We start from the raw sequence: 27,759 nt of genomic DNA, 5'->3' as shown, positions 1-27,759 counted from the left end.
ATTTGTGTTTCAGGGTAAGGATACTGATTGAAAAGTGAGATAGAAAGAGAGAAAGAGAAAGAGAAATGGGGGAAGAGAGGAGAGGAAAGGAGATGCTCATTAATGGTATATCACTTGTTTTATCTATGCAAATTTATGTTTCAGGGTAAGGATACTGATTGAAAAGTGAGATAGAAAGAGAGAGAAAGAGAAAGAGAGAGGGGGAAGAGATGAGAGGAGAGGAGATGCTCATTAATGGTATATCACTTGTTTTATCTATGCAAATTTGTGTTTCAGGGTAAGGATACTGTTTGAAAGGTGAGATAGAAAGAGAGAGAGAGAAAGAGAAAGAGAGAGGGGGAAGAGATGAGAGGAGAGGAGATGCTCATTAATAGTATATCACTTGTTTTATCTATGCAAATTTATGTTTCAGGGTAAGGATACTGATTGAAAAGTGAGATAGAAAGAGAGAGAGAGAGAAAGAGAAAGAGAGAGGGGGAAGAGATGAGAGGAGAGGAGATGCTCATTAATAGTATATCGCTTGTTTTATCTATGCAAATTTGTGTTTCAGGGTAAGGATACTGTTTGAAAGGTGAGAAAGTGAGAGAGAGAGAGAGAGAGGGGGGGATCCAGAATGAGAGGATGATAAATGGTTTATTATCTATGCTAATTTATATTATCTATTTGATGTTGTGTTTCAGGGTAAGGATGCTGATTGAAAGGTGTCAGAGAGAGAGAGAGAGAGAGAGAGGGGGATCCAGAATGAGAGGATGATAAATGGTTTGTTATCTATGCTAATTTATATTATCTATTTGATGTTGTGTTTCAGGGTAAGGATGCTGATTGGGAGGACGACGAGGAGGAGATGGAGAGGATGAGGGATGAGGTTGGGAGATTGAAACAACAGCTCCAACAAGCCAAGAACCAGCAGGTGATTATACAATGCTCCATTTCATTTTCATATTGTAATACTTGCTTACTAGCAGGATAAAAATTGTTTGTGAATGGTTATAAGACATCTTCTAAGACCTAGACAAACTTTCTCACAAGAACATACAAATTGTTAAAAATTCCTACACATTCTATGGCCCATTTGGTGGGGCATTAACATATATGCACATTTAGATAAATAATCACTTTATCATTTTATCAGTGAAATCTTATGTGGAATTTATTAAAGGCTGTGATGCAGTTGTGAACAATGTTGCCAGAGTACCTCAAAGTCAAATACTAGCTCAGTTAAAGCTAATCTATAGTTCTGATAAGTCTCCTTGAAAAAAGAAGACAGCCCATGTGGAGTCTTCCATGGCCTAAAATAAGAATTTGAAATTATATGTAACTATTCAGTAATCATATAATAATTTCATTTTGTAAAGGTATGGGTGACCAATAATCCAGTAAATATGGTTTGAAACATTGTTCCAATTTTATATATTTTCTGCAATATTTTGTTCCTATTCTCAGCCCCCACCCAGACCCCCTCCTCAACCCCCTGCTGTAATGACCCAGGTAGACTCTAGGAGTGTACCCCCTGGGATTGACCCCAGGGTCAGGGACCAGATGCAGAGGTTGCAGGGTGATGTGGCCAATTTGAGGAACCAGCTTCAGAACAAGGACAGAATGGCTGCACAGCAGGTAGGTAGAATTACAATCCCTAAGAGTTTCATTCTGTAATGTTTTACAGTTCTTCTAGAGGTGTGGTGGGTTAGTGGGTAAGTCTCAGGGTTGTGAACCACATGGTACAGGGTTCGAATCCTGCCATGGCACTAATGTCCTTTAGCAAGACATTAATCTACATTTGCCACACTCGACCCAGGTGTAGTAAGTGGGTACCTGGTAGGATTCATTCCTTGAATGCACTCAGCTCTATCTCAATTCAACAGTGCCTGCACGTTTTAGAGGTCTGTTTTTTTTTTTACCGATGTCTTCTCAATATGGAGCATCACTTTTGAATTGGCCGTAATAATGTGTTTCCATCCACATTTGCTAATTGAGAAGATATTATTTTTATTGTGGATAGCTTGCAGATGCTGAGAATGACATAATCCAGCTCCAGGCGGAGCTCCGTAAAAGGGAGCAGGAAGCTAGGGCAGGAGAACGGAGCAAGAAGAAGGCTCAGGACAGAGAAGCAAGAGAGGCAGAGCTGAGACACGCTTCTGCTTTGGCACAGGTTAGTTCTTGCTTCATAATAAACCATGTCAGCAGGACAACTATCCCTTCTTCTGGCCAACCCTGCCCCCAGGATTAAAACCCTTCCCCCCCAAAAAAAAATTATATATATATATATATAAAATTTATAATAAATAAATAAATGAAATAATATATTGAAATAATTAAGCCCTTTGTCCACCTAATATTACCTGAGGAGTTAAAGAGTATTTATGTTAGTGGTTTTCAGTGTTTGGGGGGGTAATTGTCTAAGTTAAATAGCTGGAGAGTACATGTAGTTGTTTGGGGCAGGTTGTATACAAGTTCCTAGTCATAGAGAGTCCTGTGGGTAGAAACCTAACCTGCAATGATCTGTCCCACGTTTGATCAGAATAGGATATCAAATAGGTGCCTAATTATAACTATCAAGGACTCAGGAAAAGATTGATACATGTATATTCTAAAATATAGTCAAGAAATATTTATTGTTTATCATTTGTTCTGTTTTCTTTGATTTTGTAGTACAGTGAAGCCTGTATATAAAGACCACCTAAGGGAGACAAGAAATGTGGTTACTATATGCAGGTGGTCTTTATGTACAGGTTCCTCCAGTACATGTTTCAATGAGAAACCTTTTTCAAGGGAAAAATGTGGTTTTTGTAGACAGGTTTGACTGTACTACCGGTAATCATCTCTTTTTCTTTGCATAGTGAGGTAGATGAGTCAAGAAAACTTAACGGATACACCGTGTGTGTAATCCTTATAAGTACTGGGGGAACCACTGGGACTGGAGGAACTATTGGGCTTCACCCGGGTCCTTATTTGCACCAGTTTCCCTTCATGTCTGCATGTTCACCTGGGACCCGTTTCACAAAGCCTTTTTGCAATGACGAATGATAAAAATCAGTGACAAATCTGCTGATAACCAATCAGAAGCAAGGATTTCACTAGCTTATAAAAGAAACTACCATTTGTCACTGATGACAAGTTTTGTGAAATGGGGCCCTGATATTGTAATGTTTTTTCTCATTCAAGCCATTCTCCTGACAAATGACTGAGCACACTGTCAGAAACATTGAGACCACCTCTTGCTTGAAAGATCTGCAAGTTCTTGTCAGTACTGTACCCACGGCCACGAATGAATTATACAACAGTTCTTTTAAGAACTAACTCATCTCTCCAAGAAAGAATACCCCAGTCCTTATAAGGACTACAAACATGGTGCATCCGTTAAGTTTTCCTGACTAATCATTTCTTATTTTTGTTCTGTCTGTAGGTGGAGATTGAGGGAGGGCACCTGGCCCAGAGAGCTATCAATGAACTCGCCAAGGCTCAAGAAGAGATTGATTTTGAAGTAGTACTGATCATCTCTTATATTGTTCTATCTGTAGGCCGAGATTGAGGGAGGGCATCTAGCCCAGAGAGCTATCAATGAACTCGCCAAGGCTCAAGAAGAGATTGATTTTGAAGTAGTACTGATCATCTCTTATTTTGTTCTGTCTATAGGCGGAGATTGATGGAGGGCACCTGGCCCAGAGAGCTATCAATGAACTGGCCAAGGCTCAAGAGGAGATTGACGGCCTGGAGGAAGTACTTTCCAACCGAGAGAGGGAGCTGGAGGAGACATTACACCATGGGGAGACTGCTTCACATGCCATTGGTATTGAACACATTGAAGATTTCTTGTTAGAAATGTACTTTCTTGTCTGAAATGTACTTTCTTGTCGGATATGTACTTTCTTGTCCGAAATGCACTTTCAAAGCATTAGGATATTCACAATTAAAGAGTTAAATCCTCTGTTGCTACACTCTGTCCAAAATCACTTTAATGTGTGAGGTGTCACAGGAAAGTGAGCTCTATGATTACATTGTTTTATTTACACCCCCACTTACGAAAACCATTCACTTCAAATTGGGGCAGCTTTCACAATTCAGTCAATGGCTACCTTAAAATGTTAATCTCTCCCATCACGCGAACTGTGTCAAAATCATCATATAAATACTCCAGCGTTTTCAATTCGACCTATACACAATCAATGTCAAATTGATATACAGTTTATGTATATACATGTATTTGTTTCTTGATTGTCCAAATGTAAATAATATGTATAACCATTTTCATAACATGTCTATGTTTCAAGTTCCAATTACTTTCTAATGCTTTAATAGTGGCCATGATCAGAGTTGGGATAAGTATACAGCCAATTTGAGAGGAGGTGGGAATATGATTTACTCATATTTTTTTCTCGCTCCTGTCCTTGGTTACGGTAGATATTAAATTGGAATTTAATAGGCGGGATAGCTCAGTTGGTAGAGCAGTGATCTTGTAATCCAGCAACCCGGGTTCAAAACCAAGTCGATACGCTAGTTCCCTTTGGTATTATAAAGGTATTAATCCTCATTACCAGGTCCCTCGGAGAGGACCTAAAGCCGTCGGTCCTATGGTTGCTGACTAACAAGCATTTATACTTTCTTAGCAGTCAGGTAAAATTACCACCACTAATGATAATGAGAATAACGATGTTTGTTTCCAAAGCTAATCAACAGGAGGAAATTGGAGCATTGCATGATGTCCTGGGAGCACAGAAGGATGAAATCCTGCGATTACAGGATCTTCTAGATGGGGTGACTCGAGCGCAAGAGCCATCAGGTACAATCAGTTCATTTCATTTCAAAGAATTACTTGGTTGACTCAAACCTGATGAATATATTCTGTAGAACAGTCAGGAACATGTATGATCCAAGGTATCGTGGTCTAATGGATACTTCCCCCGGACTGTGGTACCGGTTCGAATCCCACCAGTACCAATGACCTTTGGCAAGACATTAATCTATATATTTTTGCCACTCTCCACCATGGTGAAGTAAATGGGTAACTGGTAGGAAAGAATTCCTTGAATGCATTAGCGCCAGCTACAGCCGGGTAATAATATGATTAAGCACAGTATAAGCAGAGTATATTCATATAGTCGCTGTTATATTAGTATTATTATATTCAGTTTACTTCAAAGAATCCTTGGTTCAATCAAACCTATAGAACAGTCGGGTATGAATTATTCGGTTCTGGGTGGATTTAACCACAGATGGAAAATCTGATTATATTACTTTGCATTATTCTGCATAAGTTAAAGTTGCTTATTTGGGGTTGTAGTACTTGTCTTTATTGTTTTTAAAAAAATCAAAAAAATCACCCCATATGACTAATGACTATCACTGTATTATTGCCATGCACCATTTTCTCTTCAATTATGCGTACAGTTGATCAACTGGAAATATCCAAATGTCCTATTCATATATACATTGGTCAATATCCTTTTCAAGAAAGCCTTGCAATAATAATGAATCTCTTCTATAGCTCCTCAGACAGCGACTGATCTGCAGAATTTATTGGGAGAGATAGCTGGATTGAGGCAAGCCTTGGACGGGCAGCAGCATCATATGAACAACAGAGGACCAAGTAGGGGTGCACCGTTACCCCCCTTCACCCCTGCAGCAGATCCTGCATTCAATGATAGAGGTACGCATTGACATCTCATGAACTAAGATTATTCTTTTTGATTTAAAATATTTGTGGATAGTATCTTGAATATTGCAAACCTAAGGAAACTTATTGAACCATACATATAATTCCTATTAGATAGTATGATATTGAGTGATAACAAATAGAGTCCTGCCAGTAGTTACCTCTTCTTCTCTTTAAATCATTGTTTATGTACATGTTGATTAATTTACAGTCTGAAGTGTAAAGTTAACCTGGACAGAAGAAATGTTCTTCACATTTGATTCTTTAAAAGGCAGATTGACTGAAGCCACGGTAATTGTAATTTTGTAGGTGCCTTGAACTTCCCTGTGTATGGATATGTTGGTATTGTAAATCATATCATTCTGTAGACTCTAATACACTAGCAAAGTTCATTTATAGCCATATCGTACATGAAAATATTGTGTTACATTTTCAGGATACCATGGAAACTCATCATTTATGCTGCCAGGTCATCCATCCCAACCGCCACCCCCAGGGAACATGAATTATGCGCCACAATCCTTGCCATATACCCCTCAACATTCCACATTGCCACCTGCACCTATGGTGGCGCAGAGTACCGCAGGAACCGGCTTCCAGCCTTCGGTGTCATTTGCACCTTTAGACCAGAGCCACCGTGTTCAGGCACCATCCACGCAACCACCACTACAAGGCCCTGTACCCTTTATACAGCCTACTGCAGTACCGCCCAGACTCTCTGGAGCACCGCCTCAAGGCAGTGCTGTACCTATGGGAGGTACCACTAGTGGACAGGCAATGTACCAACCACAACTTCAACATGCACCTGCTACTCAGGGAGTACATTTAGGCAGGGAGCAGGACATTACCATTAGTGAAAGTAGGAGGGGCAAGTTGAGGCAAGTGAACGGACCGATCGAAGGACTCTTCTGCAATGTACCAGAGCACCATGACTTAGTAAGAAACAAATTGAGAGTACATATCTTAGTTTAACATGGCCATTTCTGATAATAATAATAATAATAGTTTGTCCTTATATAGCACCTTTTCAGGACCGCAGGCCCTCTCAATGCGCTTTACAGATATATATATTATTACCCCAGTCATGCTTACCTGCACACAATGTATGCACATTCTCCACTCCCTGGGGAGCATTCAAGCCAGTCGCCATTTTACAGTATTCATTTTAAATGTTTCTAGGGTCGTGTTTTATAAAAAATCTGTTATCAATAACAAGTGTTACAAGCTACTTAAATCGTGGCATTTGATTGCCTGAGAGCAAATTTGTAATAGAAATTTAGCATTTGTTATTGATAACAAGTTTTATGAAACAGGGTCCAGATTTTTCCTAAACTTCCAGTGATCTGCCATGTAATTTTGTATCTTGTTTCTTGTTTTGTAGTATTTCCAGTATTTTCGATAATGTGCTATAGTCATTGTACATGTATTTATTAGGATATTCATGATTTTAACTTCCATTTGGGGCATTATGTTTCTGTGTCTCTTTTTTTGTTTACAACAGGAGGATGAAATTGATAGACTCCGCAAACAACTCGACAAGCTGAAGCGATCTAAGGTACATAGTTTTTCCTGTGAAAACCATATGATAGTGGAAATGATAAGTTTTCTTTGGTAAATACATTGTGTTATCATATAATGCACTTCAAAATTTATATTATAAATGTATTTTTACAAAATATGCAAACACAGCTGTCCCTTTGTTTTATACATGACTTCCGCTCATGAAGAATTTGCTTTCCTGTCTAGGGCGTAATTTTTTGTCACCTTTCATTCGTAGATGAACGGCTGCTTAGAAATTGTGAGGACATATATCCTTTTTATGCCTCTGTTACGAAGTAGCCGGAGGCATTATGTTTTTGGGTTGTCCGTCCGTCCATCCGTACGTCGTGATCGCGTTATCTGAAGAACCGATTGATGGATTCCTGCCAAACTTAGGTCATGTATGTATCTTGCAGAGCCAATGAACTGATTAGATTTTAGATTTTGGGGTCACGAGGTCAAAGGTCACAGGGCTCATTATGTGTGCAAAAACAGCTCGTGATCGCGTTATCTCAAGAACCGATTGATGGATTCCTGCCAAACTTAGGTCATGTGTATGTTACTTGCAGAGCCGATGAACTGATTAGATTTTGGGGTCATGAGGTCAAGGGCAAAGGTCATGCGGCTCATTATGTATGCAAAAATAGCTTGTGATCGTATTATCATTAGAACAGATTGATGGATTCCTGCCAACTTAGATCATTTATGTATCTTGCAGAGCCAATGAACTGAGTATATTCTTGGTTCATAAGGTCAAAGGTCATGGGCTCATTATGTATGCAAAAATAGCTTGGGAACGCATTCTCATTAGAACTGACAGATGGATTACTATTTAACTCAGGACATCTTGCAGAGCCAATGAACTGAGTAGATATTAGGGTCATGAGGTCAAAGATCAAAGGGTCATATATGTATATGAGAAATTGCTTGTAATCACGATATTCTGAGAACCTGTTAATGGATTACAATAGAACTTGAATTTGAAAAATTTCTTCTGTTTTGGTTTGTAAAATTGCCCTATGACGGAGTTGCATCTAGTTTTTTTCCTTTTCTTTTACCTTACCAAAATATTAGTTTGACTTTTGGGGTATTGTTTCTATTTCAGCTTCGGTCAGAAACATTGAACAATATTTATTCAAATGTTTTTTTTTCTATGATATTGATGTACAGCGGACAGAAAGACAAAGTTCACCTAATACATCAGGAAGAATGTCTAGATTGAGGCATGAACTAATGGTGAGTTAAAACACCCACCTTCGACTTGATATTTTGTCACTTTCCCACTTGATATGAATAATTGTTTTTCAACAGTCAGAATGCATAGTGCATTTATTACGTGTTGCTAGGTAGGGCAAGCCAAATGTTTGTCGTACCTAGCAACAACTAATGTATGCCATTTGCATTCTGACTATTTGCCACTCGCCACCTAGGTGTAAATGGGTACCTGATATGCTTGAGCGCTAATTTCTTTGGCTACGACCAGGGTCATATGTGTAAAGCGCCACGAGCGTCAGAGCCTGACGGATACCGGCGCTATATAAATAATCATATTATTATTATTATTATTTATACAGTTATTTGTAACAGATGAATGAAATCATTCGTATTGAGGCGTTTCACAAAGGCATATATATGTATAAATGTTATTACATAATGAAAATGGCCTATTGATGAGTATACCATGTGCATATCTGACGGTCATTCCTATTTTAAAGGAATTATTCATATTGGTGGGTGGCCTTCAAACTAATAAAGAGTTCTGTATAGATCATGTATGAAATACATGTAGTTATGATATCACATTGAGCGATTCCTTGTTTTCTGCTGTGAATTTTCTTCATGTATGCGTGTAATAATAGTATTCCACGTTTATATAGCGCTTGAAACATCTATGATGTCTCTAAGCGCTATACAGATATATTATTACCCCGGTCATCGGATTCAGGCTTGCCCACACACAATATATGCACATTCTCCACTCTCTGGGGAGTATTCCAGCCAAGTGCCATTTTACAGATGTAGCCATGACATTTTGTCATTGTTAAACTTTCACCCCTCACGATATCCATCCCTTTGTCTTTCCCCCCTACCTGCCCACCTTTTTTGTAACCATCAGTCCATACCCACCCTTCTCCTCCTGTGGAGTGTTTCACACAGATCCTAAGTTGAACTTATCTCCAAGTTGGACTTAACCATTTTGGAAAGCCATTAGCATCTATGAAAATATTTTGTATAAGTTATTTTAAAAGGCATAAAATTTGGATTCATTATCAAGGAAATTTCATGTTGTTGATGTGGAATTTATAAAAAGTCTAAAATACTTGAAGTTTCACTTTTGAATATATTTTGTTTAGAGCCTACACATGGCCCTCCATAATTTTTAAGTCCTTTAAGTCCTAGCATTAAGTTGAACTTAGGATCTTTGTGAAACACCCCCCTGTTTATCTATCTTCAGGACAAGCGTGAAGAGCTGGATGCGCTGGACCTGGCTGTATCCAGGCAACAGGGCGCCCTGAACAGATTGAGAGACGACGATGAAGATCTGAAATACCAGACGGAGGCCAAGCGGAGGGAACTGAAGGACTTAGGCAGGAATGTGGATGAAAGAAGATCTAGAAGGTTTTTAATTCACAGTCTCTTTAAGGCTTCACAAATGATAGATACAGTCAAACCTGCCTTAGTGGCTACCTCTCTGTAGTGGCCATATCTTTTGTCTCCCTCGAGGAAGAAATGTAATAATAATAATAATAATAATAATAATAATAATAGCCTAATAGTCCACTCCAAATTTTATTAAACCGAAACAGAAATTCTTTTTGCCCAATTGATCGTGAGCCCGGCAGCCACTGAGCAGCGCCAGATCGACGTTGCTCTATATTGTTATAGAACCTGTCTAAAAAAGCCACCTGTCTACCGTGAACACTTTTTCTGTGACCTTGGGTGACCCTGATAGATGGATTTGCCTGAAGGAGGTTCTCTTGTTAGGTTCTGTAATATTTATTTATTTTTAGAAATAGACAGTATACATTTCCCACTATAAGCAGTAGGTTTTTATATGGATGTGGCCACTATACCACATTTGACCTAATGTGGTCTTCACGAAAGGCTACATTTATGTTGTTTTTTTAGCTGGGTATGAAGTATATGTGTATTATGCATGGCTTCCAAATAATATATACATTTCATGTAATAGTGAGATATTGGATTTGTGGATAAAGTCTCACGTCAATGACATTTTCTTCCAGGGAATTCTTGGAGCACCGTCGCCAGTTTGAACCAAGAGCAGAGGACTATGAGGACTATGATAGGGTGGACGACCACCAGCGCATGCAGCAGAGTGCGTTCCTTGAAGACGAGATTGAGTGCCTGGAGGACACCATAGCAAAGAGGAGAGCAGAGCTGAGGGAAGCCGATCAGTTACTGCTGCAGTGTCAGACTGATTTACATGAAGCTCAGAATAAGGTGAGTTTGTCCATCAATCTTTAAAGGGATCCGGTAACTTTGTCTTAGATCCTTTAAAAAAATCCTTGATTTAGCTCATGCTGCAATGATAATAAAAAACTTTTAGGTCAGTCAGGAACCCCATGATTTTTTACAAGCCGATTGCCTATCTGATTATCAAGATATTTATGATTGAGAGCCAAACAGTTTTCATAACACTACAGTCTATTGGGGGAAACGAGTATGATCTTTTGAAGCGCAATTTTTTCAGGGCTTCAATATAACACCATATCACAGACACTGATAACACGTAGGGCCGTGCATCTCAGATTTAACATTGTTAAACGATCCCTTTAAGCTTGTTCAGTTTGGTTTTGTGAAGTTTGTATCAGTTTGTTATTTTGTAAAGCTTCATTTCATCCCCAAAGTTCTGTAGCAATTCCATCCTCATTGAGCAGAGAGGGTCAACTCAAGACGGGTATCCGCTGGACTATAAACTGTTGCAGTGCTACCAAGTTTACAAACATAAAACAACTATATTGTAAGATTCTGTGAGATAAGTTTTAGATACTGTTTCATTTACCATTGTTCTTATTGATTTATATCGTGTTCGATGATATCAAACTTCACAAGATTTTTTACCCTGTTTTCTTGGTCCAAGAACATGACGTCGGTGGGGTGACAAAACCTTGTATCTCAATTTTTTGAGATTTTGATTTTTTTGCATAATTTTGTACCTAATGGCCTACTACACCACCTGATAAATCCATGGAACGCCTCCTTTCTCGTTTTTTTCACAAATTCCACACAAAGGACGTTGTCACAGCACTAAATCTGTTGAGACAGGAAAGGTTTTTACGCTCTCCTGAAAATTCATGATTTTTGAGATACGAGGTTTTGTCACCCCACCGATGATGAGACAAAATTTGGGCAGTTCAAGGGATAATTTTATGTCCCTAACTATCTGCCATTTGTGTGCGTAATCGGTCTCCTTTGAGGGATACAAGGAAGTCACTAACCTTTTTGGTTAATTTTTTTTTTCTTTAGGCAAGTGAAACACTCAGACATTACGACAAAGCAACTCACGACCTCGCCATGACCCGAGAGGAGAGCGAGGAGCTGGAGCGGAGGTCACACGAGGTCGCCGTGACCCTGGTCCAGGCCCAAGAAAGGCTCCTGGTCCTGGAGAAAGAGGTGGAGGAGATGGAGGAGAAGAGGAGGACCTGTGAGAGGGATGCGGGTGAGATGGAGACCCTGCTCAACGGCAGGGAGATGGAGATGAGAGCAGTGGAAGCTAAGAGAGACCAGAGCAGTAAAAGGTATATTGTTTATACGGTGAAACCTGGGGGGTTTTTCACAAAGACTAAGATCGATTTTAAGTTAGACTCAACTATGGCAGGCCATTCATGCCACTGTTTGCTCTCACCCTTTACTGGTCTCTCAAGGGACGTACAAATCTACAGAATTGACATTTTTTGATAATTTATTATTGAAGGAAAAAACACTGGCTAAAGATCTTAATGGTAAGAGCAAACAGTGGCATGAACGGCCTGCCATAGTTAAAGGGGAAGTCCACCCTGAAATTAAGTTAGTTTTAATAGGAGTAGAAAAATGAGAGAAACAAGTCAGTGAAAGTTTGAGCAAATTCCGATTAAAAATAAGGAAGTTAGGATTTTTGAAGTTGTGATCAATCAAACACAAATTGGCAACTCTATGACGTATCATGCGAGCTCAACTTCCATTTGCTCAGTACTAAAAAAATCTAAAATTTTCATTTTCCCTCAAGAAAAATTTCAACCATACATGCACCCTAAATATAATAATTGCAAATATGTTTCTATACTCCCCCTGCAAGGAACAAATGTATATTCCGTCATCAATAACAAAGAAAACATGATTTTATGGAATATTATGCACAAAGCAAATGAAGGAGAGCTCGTATAATAAGTCACAGAGTTGCCAATTTGTATTTGATTGATCACAACTTCAATAATTCATAACTTTCTTATTTTCATTCAGAATTTGCTCAAACTTTCACTCACCTGATTTTCTTATTATTCTGCCTCTATCGAAACAAACTTATATTATGCACAAAGCAAATGAAGGAGAGCTCGTATAATAAGTCACAGAGTTGCCAATTTGTATTTGATTGATCACAACTTCAATAATTCATAACTTTCTTATTTTCATTCAGAATTTGCTCAAACTTTCACTCACCTGATTTTCTTATTATTCTGCCTCTATCGAAACAAACTTATTTTGGGGGTGGACTTTCCCTTTAAGTCCAACTTAAAATCGATCTTTTACGCTTTTAGCGACCACCTGTATAGAAAGACCACCTGTCTATAAAAAAGGCCACATTTTTTATTTCCCTTGAATAGACTTTGTCTTTGATACTTGTATGACAGAAACCTGTACACAAAGACCACCTGCCTTTTAAGATCACTTTTCTTGTCTCCCTTGAACAGTCTTTCTAGACAGGTTTCACTGTATATAGATAAATGAATCAAAAGCGTATGACTGATCAGTGGTGTGATTGGAATGCAATCTATTCTGTGACAAGTCACAGAGTGGTACATGTAGAGCATTAGAAGAGACAATATTTGAGAAAGTCATTAATGGAAGGAGGGATACTTTTTGATGAAGAGCAATTTCATGAAAGCATGATTATTAAAGTTATCACCAGAAAAGTGTGGTACTATATTACAATATATGATATGAGATATGAGTGTAACTCAATTTTAAATTATGGATTGAGATTAATGTCTCATAATAATTTTTAATTTTCAAGTATTTGAGAAAGGAAGACAAAAAATGGATAAGAGGTACGGTAAGATAATTAAAAAAATATTAAATACATATTAATTTCTCCTACACATTTACAAATATTTTTATGCCTCCGCCACCGAAGGTGGTGCCGGAGGCATCATGTTTTCGGGTTGTCCGTCCGTACGTCCGTACGTCCGTACGTCCGTACGTCCGTCCCGTTTGACCGTTATCACAATATCTCAAGAACCATTTAAGATTTAAACTTCAGACTCGGGAATAGTATTTATCACCATAGGAAGACGATCTGATTAGATTTTGGAGTACGTAGGTCAAAGGTCACAGGTCACAGAGGTCAACTTATGAAATTCCTTGTATTGAGTTTGTTAGCGCGATATCTCAAGAACCATTTGAGATTTAAACTTCAAACTTAAGGATAGTATGTATCACCATAGGAAGACGATCTGATTAGATTTTGGAGCATGTATGTCAAAGGTCAAGGGTCACAGAGGTCAACTTATGAAATTCCATACATTGAGATTGTTATCATGATATCTCAAGAACCACTGGAGATTTAAACTTCAAACTTAGTGATAGTGTGTATCACTATAGGAAAACAATCTGATTAGATTTTGGAGCACGTAGGTCAAAGGTCAAGGGTCATAGAGGTCAACTTATGAAATTCCATACATTGAGATTGTTATCATGATATCACAAGAACCACTGGAGATGTAAAAACTTCAAACTTAAGGATAGTATGTATCACCATAGGAAGACGATCTGAGTAGATTTTGGAGCACGTAGGTCAAAGGTCAAGGGTCACAGAGGTCAACTTATGAAATTCCATACATTGAGATTGTTATCATAATATCTCAAGAACCACTGGAGATTTAAACTTCAAACTTAATGATAATGTGTATCACCATAGGAAGACAATCTGATTAGATTTTGGAGCACGTAGGTCAAAGGTCAAGGGTCACAGAGGTCAACTTATGAAATTCCATACATTGAGATCGTTATCGCGATATCTCAAGAACCACTGGAGAATTTTCACTTCAAACTTAATGATAGTATGTATCACCATATCATAATATCTCAAGAACCACTGGAGATTTAAACTTCAAACTTAATGATAGTGTGTATCACCATAGGAAGACAATCTGATTAGATTTTGGAGCACGTAGGTCAAAGGTCAAGGGTCACAGAGGTCAACTTATGAAATTCCATACATTGAGATTGTTATCATGATATCTCAAGAACCACTGGAGATTTAAACTCCAAACTTGTTTAAATTGCTCTATGGCGGAGGCATCATTTTCGACTGCGCGCAGTCAAAATTCCATCTAGTTTCTTTGATCTTGGGATGTAGGCTACTGCCAAGATCAGCAGCAGAATGAGCAACTAATAAATTCAGATGTTTAATTGAATAATAATGATAATACTCTAGCAATCAGCATGGGAATTACAAGATGTATTGAAGTAAGAAAGTAAAGTGTTCATCTACCCTAAGATGATTGTATCTCTTCTGATTGATGCAGGCTCGAGAGGCTGAAGTCTGAGGTGATCATGGCCGAGCAGAAGCTCTCAGAGCTCCAGTCGTCATTGAGAGATGGAGAAAGAGAGCATTCTAACAGGCAGAGTGAGCTAGATAGACTACAGGATCAGGTATGATGTGTTATGTCTATTTCATGTCACTTTCTGTTGTGATTATCACCCTTACATGAAGGTAAAATATTGCACATTGAAAGAAAGAAAAATCCCTGCTACCTTCTTTTGTGTAATAGGAGAAACAAAATTGTATGCATATATGTATTTAGCAGAAATCAATTATGTGACTCGCCATCATAGTCATGTAGCTTGCATGTACATGTGTGGAAAATGTTGTCTCACTTTGTATGAAAAGACATACATGTACAAGACATACCCATGATACTATTGGCTGTATCTGACTTTTGGTTATTTGTTAGCCCTGTACATGTATGTTATTAAAGGTATAGACCAGTTCTGTTCATGCGATTGCATTGTGAAAGAAACGTTGTGGAATCATCAAAATGATAAGAAATTTGTCCCAGTCGTGGTAAAGTTACAAGCAGTGTACACAGAAAGATGAATATGGGACTACGCAATATCTATCCGGTATTTACCAAATATATAAATTAGTAGGCTGTTTCCCGGCAAAATTTGTGTCATCACATATTAGTCATAACATATTCTTTCACATGATTGATAATAAGAGCTTCCATTTCATTTTTTGAGAGGGGGGTGTTTCCAAAACTGGTCTATACCTTTAAAAGAAAAAGAAATCAGAACGCCAAAATTTTCACTTTTATAATCTTCCAGCTTGATGATCAGCAACGTGCCCTGGAGAAGGTCAACAGGGAGATAGGGGCCAAGCAAACCGACCTTCGAACTTTGACCTCTGAAACCGACAAGCATCGACAGCAGCTTGTTTCAGCGCTACAAGAAGGGGAGAGTGAGATATCTGCAACTCAACAAAAGATCAAAGTAAAGAGCACCTGCTATCATTCAAATAGATTTTTATTGCAGATATTTTTTACTGTGCACTATGTTACTTCTTTTCTATTCAACATAATGTGAATTACATGTAGTCTTTTCTGTGCGTATTAATTTTGTAAAGTGAGGCATTACCAGGTGTGGTAATAAAGATTCAATAAAGATGAGTTCTTTGTTGCAGGGTCCAAAAATTCATAGTGTGTCTTCCATATTTCCCTTTCTAGACAATTTTTACCTACCCTTCCAAATCTCATGTAAACATAGTCAACCAGATATATAAGTTGCCTTTTGTAGTTATAATAAACATTGACATATTGTCTTGTACAAAAAAATAATGTATGTTCAGAGCCAAATAGATGTTAACACAGAGTTAAAAACCTGGTTTTCAACAGACAATTTAAACATGGAACAGGGGGATGTTTCACAAAGATCTTTAGTTGAACTTAACTTTAAGTTGGACTTAAAAATTATGGAGAGCTATTTGTAGTCTTGAAATAAATTATATTCAAATGCGAAAATTTAAGTATTTTAGACTTTTTATAAATTCCTCATCAAGAACATGAAATCTCCTTGATAATAGAAAATATGAATGATTTGAATCAACATTTGATTAAATGAAATAACTTTTACAAAATATTTTCATAGATGCTAACGGCTTTCCATAATTGTTAAGTCTAACTTAGAGTTAAGTTCAAACACCCCCCAGGTCTTTGGAAACTTTAACGACTGTGCGCCCACGCATTAAAAATTGTGTACTGTTCTGCATGTAGGACACCAAGAACAGTCTAGAGCGGTTGAGACAGCAGCGACAGGAGACCAGCCAGGCTGTGGATCAACGGCGGGAGGAGCTCTCTCGCCTCCAGACCAGGCTCGCTGAGGCAGAGGGCGCCCATCATGATGTCCAATCAGCCATCGAGAAGCAGCAGGCAGAGCTGAAGCACACCCTGGAGATGGTGCACATTGAGAAGACGGAGCTGGAGGCGCTGAGGATGCAGCATGAAGCTAAGATGGCAGAGCTGGAGAAGACGCAGCTTGTGGCTCTCCAGGTCAGTACAGTATCGGGATATCCCCAACTGTGATCCTTATCCTGACCCTAAAACTTTCCTGAAATTAAATGAAAAATTAATAATTAAATGTAGCCAAACCTATTACTGCATGTAATATTTATCCTAAATATGGAAGGAAAGTGTTAAGGATTTCTATGCCAACTACAAGACCAATTGTTTTTTCTGCTGCTGCTCTAACAAACAGTACACAGAAGTATGAATTTTTTGTGACTCTATCATTTTTTTCCTAATGCGTTCCAGGAGAAAGCATCCCTGGAGAAGCTGAAGGAGGACAGCCAGAGGAACCGGACCGGCGCAGAGCTGATGAGGGAGGAAACGAGACGAGCCAAGGAGGAGCGAGAGCGCATCCTCTCCGAGAAGCGTTCCCTGGAGGAGAGCATTGAAGGTCTCACGCAGGAGGAGAGTGCTCTTAAACAGGGATGCAACTCACTGGAAGTTAAACTCAGCCATCTCAAAACGTTAGTAGCTCAGAAATTACTTGTACAAAGACATGTCACTATGAATATGACTGACAAAGAAAGCGGACAAAATATACAGTTCCTCAGGTAGACAAAGGAACATCCCTTCACTGCTATTATCTAAAAATGTGTAGAACAGGTGTCACATGCATATTCACCTTTTTACATAATAGCAGTGAAGGGATGTTCCTTTGTCTACCTGAGGAACTGTATATTTTGTCCGCTTTCTTTGTCTGTCATGTTCATAGTGTGTTCGGCATGAAAGTTTGTGAATTTTAAACGTTAAATGTTCCACTTTAAGTATTTTGTGGGAAGAAACTTTTGCGATTGTGGACCATTTACAAATTTTGCGAAAGTTTCATGTAAGAGTTTAGTTGAAATCAACTTCTCTGTGTGTCAGGTTATTAGATTTACAACCTGTATGAGCACTTATTTATTGTTCTTTATGTTGAAGAAAAGAAATTATGGAAATGGATGAAAATAATGCCTCCATCTCATTTTAGTTCTTGAGCTTGCAACAGTCCATATGAACACATTTATTGCAATTCATGAAGGTGATAGTTTCAATAGGGCTTAAATACTGAATGCAAAATCTATACATCTACATGTATATTTAATTGCACCTATTTTGTCTGTATACTACAAGTAGTATCTGAACTACAATAATGTAATAATTAATAATAGTGTGTTTACATTTTGAATGTTAGGTTGACGAAATCCGTGTTTGTCTTTGTAGACACTACTTTTCCTAAACATTTCCTCTAAAATATAATGTTGTTTCAATGTTTCAGAACTCATGGAAGCACTCTAGAATCTCTGCATCTCAATCAACACAAACTGGAAGGCATCCAACAAGACCTAGTTGCCATGGAAACAGACCTGGAGGACACCAAGAGAAGAAAGTCTGAAGCAATGAGGGAGCTACAGAACCTTAAACAGCACATGAAAGGTTGGGATCTATTTATTATAATAGGATTGTATTTATATACATTCAAATCTGTAAGCTTTATTTTCAAAAGAATATTGGAACTCTCTCATTATGTTTTCATATTCATATTTGTCGGATTGTTGTTGTTGTTTTTTTGTTTTTGTTCAAACTATGCTAGATGTCTTGATGTATTTGATTGTTTTAATTATGCATTTCAACAAATATACAAATGCATGCCTGATGTGATATTCAAGAATTTGGGAGTACTTTCCTGCTACATGTATATAAAAGAATGTGCTGAAGATATAGCTATTAAAGGTCCACTGCACTACTTATAGCTCCTTGCGCCCTCTATATAGCAAACAATGCCTAATCAGTGCCTGTTGGTCCCCCATAATCCCTCTTTTCTTATGTTAATTGAGAGCTGATTTGATGAGATAACCACCTGTCAGTGACCATGCAGGGAGGTCTAATCCCTCCTGGCCAAACTAGTGCAGATGGGCTTTAAAGCATCCAGATGTTGCTTGTTGAGCTCTTGGTTTTATCTTATTCTCTTTCTTTTTTCTTTTCATATCAGAGGCCAAGTCTAACCTGAAGCATACAAACTCAGACCTACAAGGGGCAGGCAGTCAGCAGGGACGGTTACAAGAGGTGTGTTTGTACATTATTGTGGGTTGGCCTAGCAGTAATGTCCTTGGTATGGTCAAATCCCTGTGTTCAACTACAAACTGACTCAGGCGGACTCTGCTTCAAGACTGAGTTATGTGTTTCTGATGGTGATGTTAAAGGTCTATCCCAAGGCGATAATACTCATATCTGATTGGTAAACGTCTGTAAAAACCTAATTTACACTTTTTTCACGATAATGTCACTCCATATAAAGTCACAGTCAATTTGGAGTATGGCTATCTGAAAGGGTTCCCCCTAAATGGAGATGAACAAAGCGAGGTACCCATAGAACAAGACCTTGGACACCTTGCATAAAACTCACCACTAATGGTAACTTTGCCATCAATATTAACTACCATGGCAACATCACTCAACAGCCAATCAAATCAGGGTTTCCATGGAAATTACCATCAATGACACAGTTACCATCAATGCTAAGTTTTATGCAAAGGGACCCAGGTCCCAGGGTCTTATCAATTGAAGCATTGTAAAAAGTGATGTTACCAAATGATTCAATTATCTAATAAAAATACTTGTACTTATAAAGGGATGTTACAAAAATTCCTTGAACTGATTTGAAGCTTGTATTAGCACTGCAAAGTGGAAATATCATACATAAAGAATTTTACATTCAGACAATGGCAAATTGAGCCTCTTTCATCTTTAAATGCATTTATATCTATCTAGACCTCATCCTTACATTTCAATATCATCTTTGAATGCTAAGCCTGAGATAACAGGTCTTGTAAGGTATTGAAACTGTGTCTTCTTCCAAAATCAAATTATAAACAACAGGTTATTCGTAATTTTCTTATACCAGGAGATACAGGAACTTGTGAGGCAGAAGGTCCAGCTGTCTTCTCAGTTAGACCAGCTCTCTGAGGTCCTGGACCAGCATCGTCGGACCCTGGAATCGTGCGAACAGCAGGAGAGAACCAAACAGGAAGCCCTGGGCATGATGGGAAGGGAGCTGGAGGAGAAGAGAAGAGAGTTTGAGGGACGTCAGAGAGATCTGGAGAAGGTGGCCGAGAGGGTCGCACTGGAGGAGGACAGACTTTCAAAGGTGACCTGATTTTATTAACTGAATTATGGCCAACCTGTATGTAAAGGCCACCCACGGTATACTTCAAAAGTGGCCAGTATAGACAAGTGGCCTTCAAGACAGGTTGTTATGCACAGATGCCTCCCTAGACCTGTGTTTATTGGCCTTTACAGACAGTCAAATAATGGAATGTATGAATATAAAGTACGAAGATACACCAACAACATGGTATTTCTACAGAAAAAAAAAGAATAATGATAGTAAAAACTGATGGACGCTTTATGCCTAGCAGAAAGAAAAAAGACCCACTATGGATAGACTTGTGACTGGCATGACATTACTGCGATTCACAACTGATTACCAGTAGGCATTGTGTCACAACACCTAATAACTTGTCTATATGACTATTCACTTGACTATCCAGGACCTCAATAAGAAAGAATCTAGATTTTTATCAACTTACCTAATATTTCCCCCAATCTAGTCTTTATAGTCAGGTCCTAAGGTGTGTTTTTGCTTTTAAATTGTAATCTGAAAATCTGAAATATTCCTGACAATCTCTACACATGTCACAACTATACTTTATTTCAGTGGCCTTACATGTACATATTTCAATGCAGACAGCTAGAAATCGTAAGATGGCGTGCGGTGGCAAGAGCTCAGCTCAGTATGTGACATGGATCTCGACCTGAGGGTGTTTGAAAAATATATCAGAAAGACTCCATCCCATCTAGATTACATCAGAATCAAGAAGGTGTCATTCAGTATGATGAACTGAAGAATAAGACTCAAGATCTGGAGTTGAGAGTCTGGAGTTACAAAAATTATTTCTCAATTATGTCCTAACCTTTTACATTTTACTCGACGGTCTTTCCAGGTTTCCAGGCAGACTTCTAGAGATCAGGAGACGGTGAGAGCTCAGCTCGAGAACCGACAGAGAGAGCTAGAGACGCTGACTCAGCAGAAAGACTCCATCCAGTCAAGATTACATCAGAATCAAGAAGATCTCGTTCAGTATGATGATCTGAAGAATAGGATTCAAGATCTTGGTAGGTACATGTATAGACTGACAGGAGGTGAACTAACATTTTGCTCCAGTTACAATTACTCCTTTAATTAGTCAGTTTTGTTATTTCATTCAAGATACAGGGCTGGGGTTATAGTTGCAACAGGGGTTTAGGGTTAGAGTAGGGTTATGGCAGGGTTAGGATTAAATAATTTAGGGTTAGGTTTAGGGAAGGATTGGGGTTAGATATTGTGTGTGGTTTAGGGTTAGATTTATAGTTAGGGGCAGGTTAGGGCTGTATTAGGATTAGGGTTTGGTATCGTGTGTGGTTAAGGGTTTAAGTCATATCTGCCAACCCTTACGAATAATCCAGAATATTCTGATTTTCTGATTTTCTAGGACCTGAAAATCCGGAATATTCTGATTTTTCAAAATTTCAAATATTTGTTGTGCTTTTTGTGCTTTAGACAAATTAAGCTTGTTTTATCATGTGCCACAATTTGAGAGTTCAAGTATTGCATGCGTTGAATGGCTGCATGATCAAGCAGCGAATTTGTATTTGCTTTTTGGTACAGATTTACCGCGTATTGCCAGTTACACTGCCACTGCAAGTGCGCTTTCTTTGATATTTTTGAAGGCATACCGTGCTAAAAATTCCTAATTCTAATTTTCAAATGTTGGCAGGTATGGTTTAAGTTATGAATTTGATTAAAGTAGGTAATGGAATATGGTTAAGGACAGGTTAGTTAGGGTTAGTTAAAGGTTAGGTTTAGAAACAGTTTAGGATTAGGGTTGGGTATTGTTTGTGGTTTAGGGTTTCAGTTATAATTCAGTTAATGTGATAAATCATAGCAATTGTTGCCAGAGCATGTGTCCTGTAGAATTTTTTTTTAATCTGTGTTACATTTAGTTGCAATATCAGAAGTTAATTTTGGGTTAACAAATGAAACTGTTCGGATGTTTAGATTATTTGTTACATGTAGCTGCAATTTGTTATCTTTTGTAAACAAAGGAATATATATACTTGCAAAAAGAAACTCTCCATTTCATGCTCAGGAAGAGATTACAATTATAATCCATTCTATTGTGCTTTTTATCTCTTAAATTTGTCAGAAAATGAAATTTCAGATCAACAAGAGAAAGGAGAGAAGTCAAAGGATGAACTTGAAGCAGCAAGAATGAGAGTAGCCTCACTTCAAGAGGTAAGATGGTTTTTGGAAAATGGTTGTTTTTGCAACAACAAAAATACTTAATCCAATGAGCTCTAGATATATCTTTTTCGATACAAGAACAACATGAGAGTATACTTCACACATTTTTTTCCAATTTCCATTTAAACTTTACATAAGCTTTAATCTAGAAAGACGGCAGAATTTGAAAAAGCATCTTCAGTATTTAAACACACACACAGGTCCTCAATTTTAAACGACAATGCCTTAACCATTTGCGAACAACCCCCTACTGCAGTGTTAATAATATTTGCTTTCAGTGGCAAGATCAACAAATTAGTCATGTTCCCAAAGTCATCCCTTTGTTTTTGTTGTTGTTTTTGTATGGTGATACAGGAGAAGAAGGCAATCGAGAGAGAGAAGAACCAGTCAGATCAAGAAAATGAACAGTTAAGAACGAAATGGAGCAGTGCTCGAAAGGTAATGACCAGACATTTTTTTGCTTGTGTCACTTTTTTAATATTGCACTATTGATTACTCATGCACTTCACTGTGACCGCAATTCATTGGTCAGTATTCCTCAACATTCAACAAGCTGACAGTGAAATGTTTATTTCGTAAATAAAACTTTATCTCTTTTAATAGATTATCATTAAAGAGTCTGAAACATAGTCTAGTAAAGCGAATGGCATTTATTCCACCTGTGATAAACATTGGAAAACATTTATTCAACCTTTGTTCATTTGAATGAATGACATTGTGCTTAAGTTCTTCCTCTAGTTCCCAAAAAGCCAGTGTTGAGTTGTAGCTTACAATTTTTTTTTTCCCACAGGATTTTAGAGCCGAGCACAGGAAGCTGACTCAGGAGATTGAAACTCTGAAGGTGAGGCTGGAGGAGGAGTCTAAGCATGCCAGCAGGATGAGCAAAGAGGTGGAGAATTGGAAACAAGAATACCTCATCACCAAGCAACAGGTAACAGTCAAACCTGCTATAACAATCACCTGTATAGAAAGACCACCTCTCTGTAGAGGTGTCATAGTTGAATGTTGTAATTACTTGACTTGAAATGCAAAGGTCGTGGGTTCGAGCTCCAGCACTGCACTTATGTCTTTGAGCAAGGCATTTTTATCTACATTGCTTCTCTCCACCAAAGTGTTAATCGGGTACCCGGTCAGATGCCATCGTCATTGTGGTTGAATTAGTATGTTTGTACCTGTAGAAAGGAGACTAGCTGGAATGCTCCCCAGGGAGTAAATAATACTGCAAGCACTTTGGTCAGTTAATGGTTAAGCACTATATAAGAAACTGGTATTGTAAAAACTATAATTTATGTTCTGACCTCGAAATTTGTTAACTCTGTATTAAATAACATGAATCCTCACCCTTTATCCTCAAAGTAGTCAATAGCTGTAAATGTTGTTTCATTTAAAGTGTATCTGACTGATACCTGTACTAGAACGACCTGTCCATAAAGATCATTTTCTGAAATTAATGACCACTTTTACTACCATCTTTCTTCAGCTACACATCAATGAGGAGCTAATGGATCAGGAGAAAAGCTTGAGTCCCAGCTCCATCAACTGTAGGAGGAGTTCCATAAAGAGGTGAACAAGGGGTTCCTCTCCTCAGAGATGCTCCCATATACTCAAGTCCCCCTGTTTTCCCAGACTTTTAACCCTTTTTCTGGTTTAACCTTTCTCCAGCTCCACACCCATGAGGAGCTAATGGACCAGGAGAACAAGCTTGACTCCCAGCTCCAGCATCTAAAGGAATAGATCAACAAGAGGTCAACAAGGAACTATAATAATAATTATACATAAGATGTATAAGGCGCCAAATCCACTTGACAGTCAAATGCCCAAGGCAACTTTGGGATGCCTCCACATGCAAGTCTCTGTTATTCCCATTATTTATCCCACTTAAAATGTTTTTACCCTTGACCTTTCTCCAGCTCCGTATCCATGAGGAGCTAATGGACAAGGAGAACAAGCTTGACTCCCAGCTCCAGCATCTGAAGGAGGAGATCCAGACCGGGGTTCATTGAGGGCTTACGCACCATGGAGATGCCTCTATATTCAAGCCTCCCTGTAATTCCAAGAGTTTTAACCCTTTTTCTGTTTTTACCTTTCTCCAGCTCCATACCCATGAGGAGCTAATGGACCAGGAGAACAAGCTTGACTCCCAGCTCCAGCATCTGAAGGAGGAGATCCACACGGAGGTCAACGAGGGCTTGCGCACCCTGGAGATGTCTCGCTTGGAGGTCCTCGATGAGCTCCAGGAGGTCCACCACCAGAAGGCTGAGATCAGCAAGAAATTGACATCCTTCAAGCAGGTAATAGAGGACACTACTCAATCTGCACTAGAATCTTCTAAGAATTGTCAGTGATAGCCATTGTTTGCCACGAGGAGTTTGAGGAATTGCAAATATTTGGGTTTTTTTCGATGTACATAATTTATTTTAAAAAAGACACTTAATGTAGTAAAGTCCAGAATAAAGAAGGTCGGGCTAGGGTTGATTTTACGGTTTGCCTATGACGCCTGAAGTTTACAAAAATGTATCACATGGTATGTCATTAAATTGCTTGATCTTGTCCCAGGAATATGTGAACTATTCAAACAGTATTGCACAATATCTCTGCAATGAAGTATACGTTGGCCCATGAGACATACGCAGTCTACATTGATTTTGAGCTGATTTCCTGTTCTGTCTCACTTCCTTTACCCTATTTTTCTTTTTTCCAGGTTAAAATGACAGAGATTAGCGCTCAAAAGGAGAACAGTAAACGCAAGCATATTGACTTGGAGTTTCAGCTGCAGCAGGAGCAGGATTTACTCAAGGTTAGTGTCATATTTGATCCATATGGTTTATTTCTGGAATTAATCATATTCAAGATTAATAAATTTTCAGGTAACAACATTCATTTTATGTCTGCATGTATATATATATATGTTGCCCATAAAGGGTAACCAAAGGAATTCAATTTAAAATGTACATTACATGTTGCGGCGACGATTGCACATTCTGAATCCTTGCGATGCTTGTTGATTTCTTTGGCGCCTTCATGGTTCTCAAGGATCGTCCTAAAGTAATTTTATGACTAATAGACTTGAAAGAATCGTGAAAATGTCCCATTTTATAGGTACAGAATTTGCCAAATTGGAAACATATTTATATATAAAAATTGTCTACCTTCATTTATCCATCAAGTTGAGACTTGAGCAGCAGATGTCTCGTCAGTCGGAGGTTCTGGCCGGGATCAAACAGAAGTCAGAATCGACTATCCAGTCATTACGTCACAAGCTGAACCACCTCGAGGAGCTAGTCAGCAGCAGTTCCTCCCACACCCGGAGTCTGAGAGTAAGCCAGAGCATCGTACAGAGACACAACGTCAACCAGAACATTGATCTAGTTCCACTCCAGAATGAAGGCGACGAGAGTCGAGGAGTGGAGAATAGCGGTTTGGATCCAGGCTTGAATTACAAACAAAATGTGGAAGTTCAGTATGAAAGACGTATTACCTCAAGGACTAGACAATTTGAAATGCGACATGAAAACGGTGCTTCAGGGGATGTTAGTGACAGAGGACAAGGTGGGGCCAACCAGATGGACGAGGGAGCTCTTTCAATAAATGAACTTCGAAATCAAGATGGCGACTTGCAAAGGCATCCCTCACTTCGTGGTGAGGATAGTAATGCAGGGAAGGGTGACCATGGAGATAGGAGCAGTCGTCCGAAGGGGATCCTCAAGCGTAAGACACCCTTGCAGGAAGAAGGAGGTACTCTAACAGAACACGAGGAAAGAGCGAGGGGTACTACTGGTCTCGATGGAGAGAGGAGTGGACGAAGGTCCGAAGAAGTAGCAGGATCAGAGAGTGAGGTATGTGTACGTCTTTTTTTTCTTTCTAATCATAATGCTCTGTGACATGTAGTCAGTCATATGCCAGTTTATAATGGAAAAGCCGCAGGACTAAAACTGCTGCTTTTTAAACCATAGCAGTTCAGAGTTAACTTCTTTTCTAAATTAATCACTATTCTTCATCAAATTAGCAACAGTTTTTTTCCATTCCTTCATACTTGTAGATGTAAAAATCTCCATTGTAATGTGATTTATGTCTTAATGGTCCGTGCTTTAAACGATGTCTATCCTGTCTCTACATATACGTGCATGTTTAATCTTTTGAAAGGAGAAAGAATGGATGCCAATGACTGGATGGCTTAGAGAAAGGCCTTCTTTTGCAACGGAAGTTAAATAATGATGATAAAGGAAATCATTTAAATTGAATATGAATCAGAAAAAGAAATAATTGTCCCTATATCTGTATTGAATTATCTATTGTTAAGATATCTGTAAATAACTAAATCTCACTATTTCTTTTTGTTTGACAGGTGACCACATCTCAGCGTTCCAGGTCTCACTCATACAGGCATCATAGGAGAAAGAGCAGGTCACCAGTCGGGCGTCTACCTCTGTCACCTCTATCTCCACAGGTCCCCGAGAGAGGGCCTCCTTCAGGTCAACACTGTAAGTAACCGTAATTTTAAAGGGCAATTCAACATTTGTAATGAGTTCATTTGGCTACCGGCAGCTGTAACAACATTTCCATGCGATAAAGTGCTGAGTGTTTCATTTCAAAACTGTAAAAAAATTCTCAATAACAGAGTTAGGTTTTCTATAAAAAAACACCCATTTTATATATACAAAGGTCGGTCCAAATATAAGATCTACAACCAAATATTCACTAAAAAGTATAGTGAAAAAAGAAAAGGAATGATTTGTTTGTTAATTTTGTCTATTTTGTCTTTCCCCGTTTTCAAACTTTCTTTTAGGGTCGCATTTTATGGATTCTCTCAACCAGCTGAAAGATCAGAAAGTTGCTCAACTGAACACCAATGCATGGGACTACAGATGACACCAGCAATCACATTATACAGTCGAACCTGTTTAAAGCAACCACCTGAATAGTAAAAACCACCTTTCTATAAGGACCCCATTTTTTTTGTTTTCCTTGAACATGGTCTCCCATTGAAACCTGAACTCAAGCAACCACTACATAAAGACCATCTGACCTGCCTATAAAGACCACCTTTCATGTTTCCCTTGAGCAGTCTTTATGTACATGTTTCTCTGTACTGCATACAACCTGTAGTACAAGATAAAAATTTGAATGTATATTACATTTATACTGAGTTTATTTTGAATTGTATTCATCGACTGCCATATCAGGGTTCAGAGGTGAACCAGGGGCCTGTTTCATTAAACTTTTTATCTATAACAACTGCTAAATTTCAATGACAAATTTGCTCTCAGCCAATCAGATGCCATGATTTCAGTAGCTTATAACAGCAGCTTGTAACTTGTTATTGATATCAGGTTTTATGAAACAGGCCCCAGAAGAGCCTCTTTCATTGATTCATGTGATTGCACCACAGGGTTGTTGATCTGTTTCCTGGAAGGGGGCAGGAGGAGGGGCTGGACCCTGTTTCATAAAACTTCTCATCAATGACAAGT

General features: G+C 38.5%; 1 protein-coding gene across 1 annotated transcript in view; it reads left to right on the top strand.

Annotated features, from left to right (window-relative positions):
- LOC105444149 (centriolin-like) overlaps nucleotides 1-27,553 on the top strand; it is a 55,589-nt gene extending 28,036 nt beyond the window's left edge. The window contains exons 17-44 of the mRNA XM_030998042.1: nucleotides 809-910; nucleotides 1,444-1,614; nucleotides 2,000-2,149; nucleotides 3,634-3,787; nucleotides 4,664-4,777; nucleotides 5,483-5,644; nucleotides 6,087-6,586; nucleotides 7,152-7,205; nucleotides 8,360-8,425; nucleotides 9,645-9,808; nucleotides 10,435-10,651; nucleotides 11,678-11,949; nucleotides 14,935-15,061; nucleotides 15,737-15,901; nucleotides 16,681-16,956; nucleotides 17,218-17,435; nucleotides 18,227-18,384; nucleotides 18,941-19,014; nucleotides 19,853-20,095; nucleotides 20,952-21,123; nucleotides 22,194-22,282; nucleotides 22,646-22,729; nucleotides 23,082-23,222; nucleotides 24,385-24,582; nucleotides 24,993-25,088; nucleotides 25,459-26,127; nucleotides 26,637-26,772; nucleotides 27,078-27,553. Of these exons, the coding sequence (XP_030853902.1) occupies nucleotides 809-910; nucleotides 1,444-1,614; nucleotides 2,000-2,149; nucleotides 3,634-3,787; nucleotides 4,664-4,777; nucleotides 5,483-5,644; nucleotides 6,087-6,586; nucleotides 7,152-7,205; nucleotides 8,360-8,425; nucleotides 9,645-9,808; nucleotides 10,435-10,651; nucleotides 11,678-11,949; nucleotides 14,935-15,061; nucleotides 15,737-15,901; nucleotides 16,681-16,956; nucleotides 17,218-17,435; nucleotides 18,227-18,384; nucleotides 18,941-19,014; nucleotides 19,853-20,095; nucleotides 20,952-21,123; nucleotides 22,194-22,282; nucleotides 22,646-22,729; nucleotides 23,082-23,222; nucleotides 24,385-24,582; nucleotides 24,993-25,088; nucleotides 25,459-26,127; nucleotides 26,637-26,772; nucleotides 27,078-27,160 (5,055 nt within the window). The 3' untranslated portion in view covers nucleotides 27,161-27,553. The remainder of the gene's footprint in view (nucleotides 1-808; nucleotides 911-1,443; nucleotides 1,615-1,999; nucleotides 2,150-3,633; nucleotides 3,788-4,663; nucleotides 4,778-5,482; nucleotides 5,645-6,086; nucleotides 6,587-7,151; nucleotides 7,206-8,359; nucleotides 8,426-9,644; nucleotides 9,809-10,434; nucleotides 10,652-11,677; nucleotides 11,950-14,934; nucleotides 15,062-15,736; nucleotides 15,902-16,680; nucleotides 16,957-17,217; nucleotides 17,436-18,226; nucleotides 18,385-18,940; nucleotides 19,015-19,852; nucleotides 20,096-20,951; nucleotides 21,124-22,193; nucleotides 22,283-22,645; nucleotides 22,730-23,081; nucleotides 23,223-24,384; nucleotides 24,583-24,992; nucleotides 25,089-25,458; nucleotides 26,128-26,636; nucleotides 26,773-27,077) is intronic.
- Nucleotides 27,554-27,759: the final 206 nt, after the last annotated feature.

The sequence above is a fragment of the Strongylocentrotus purpuratus genome, unplaced genomic scaffold, assembly GCF_000002235.5.
Source record: "Strongylocentrotus purpuratus isolate Spur 01 unplaced genomic scaffold, Spur_5.0 spur5_scaffold_4, whole genome shotgun sequence".
Classification (NCBI taxonomy): Eukaryota; Metazoa; Echinodermata; class Echinoidea; order Camarodonta; family Strongylocentrotidae; genus Strongylocentrotus; species Strongylocentrotus purpuratus.
This window is presented reverse-complemented; position numbering and strand designations above follow the sequence as displayed.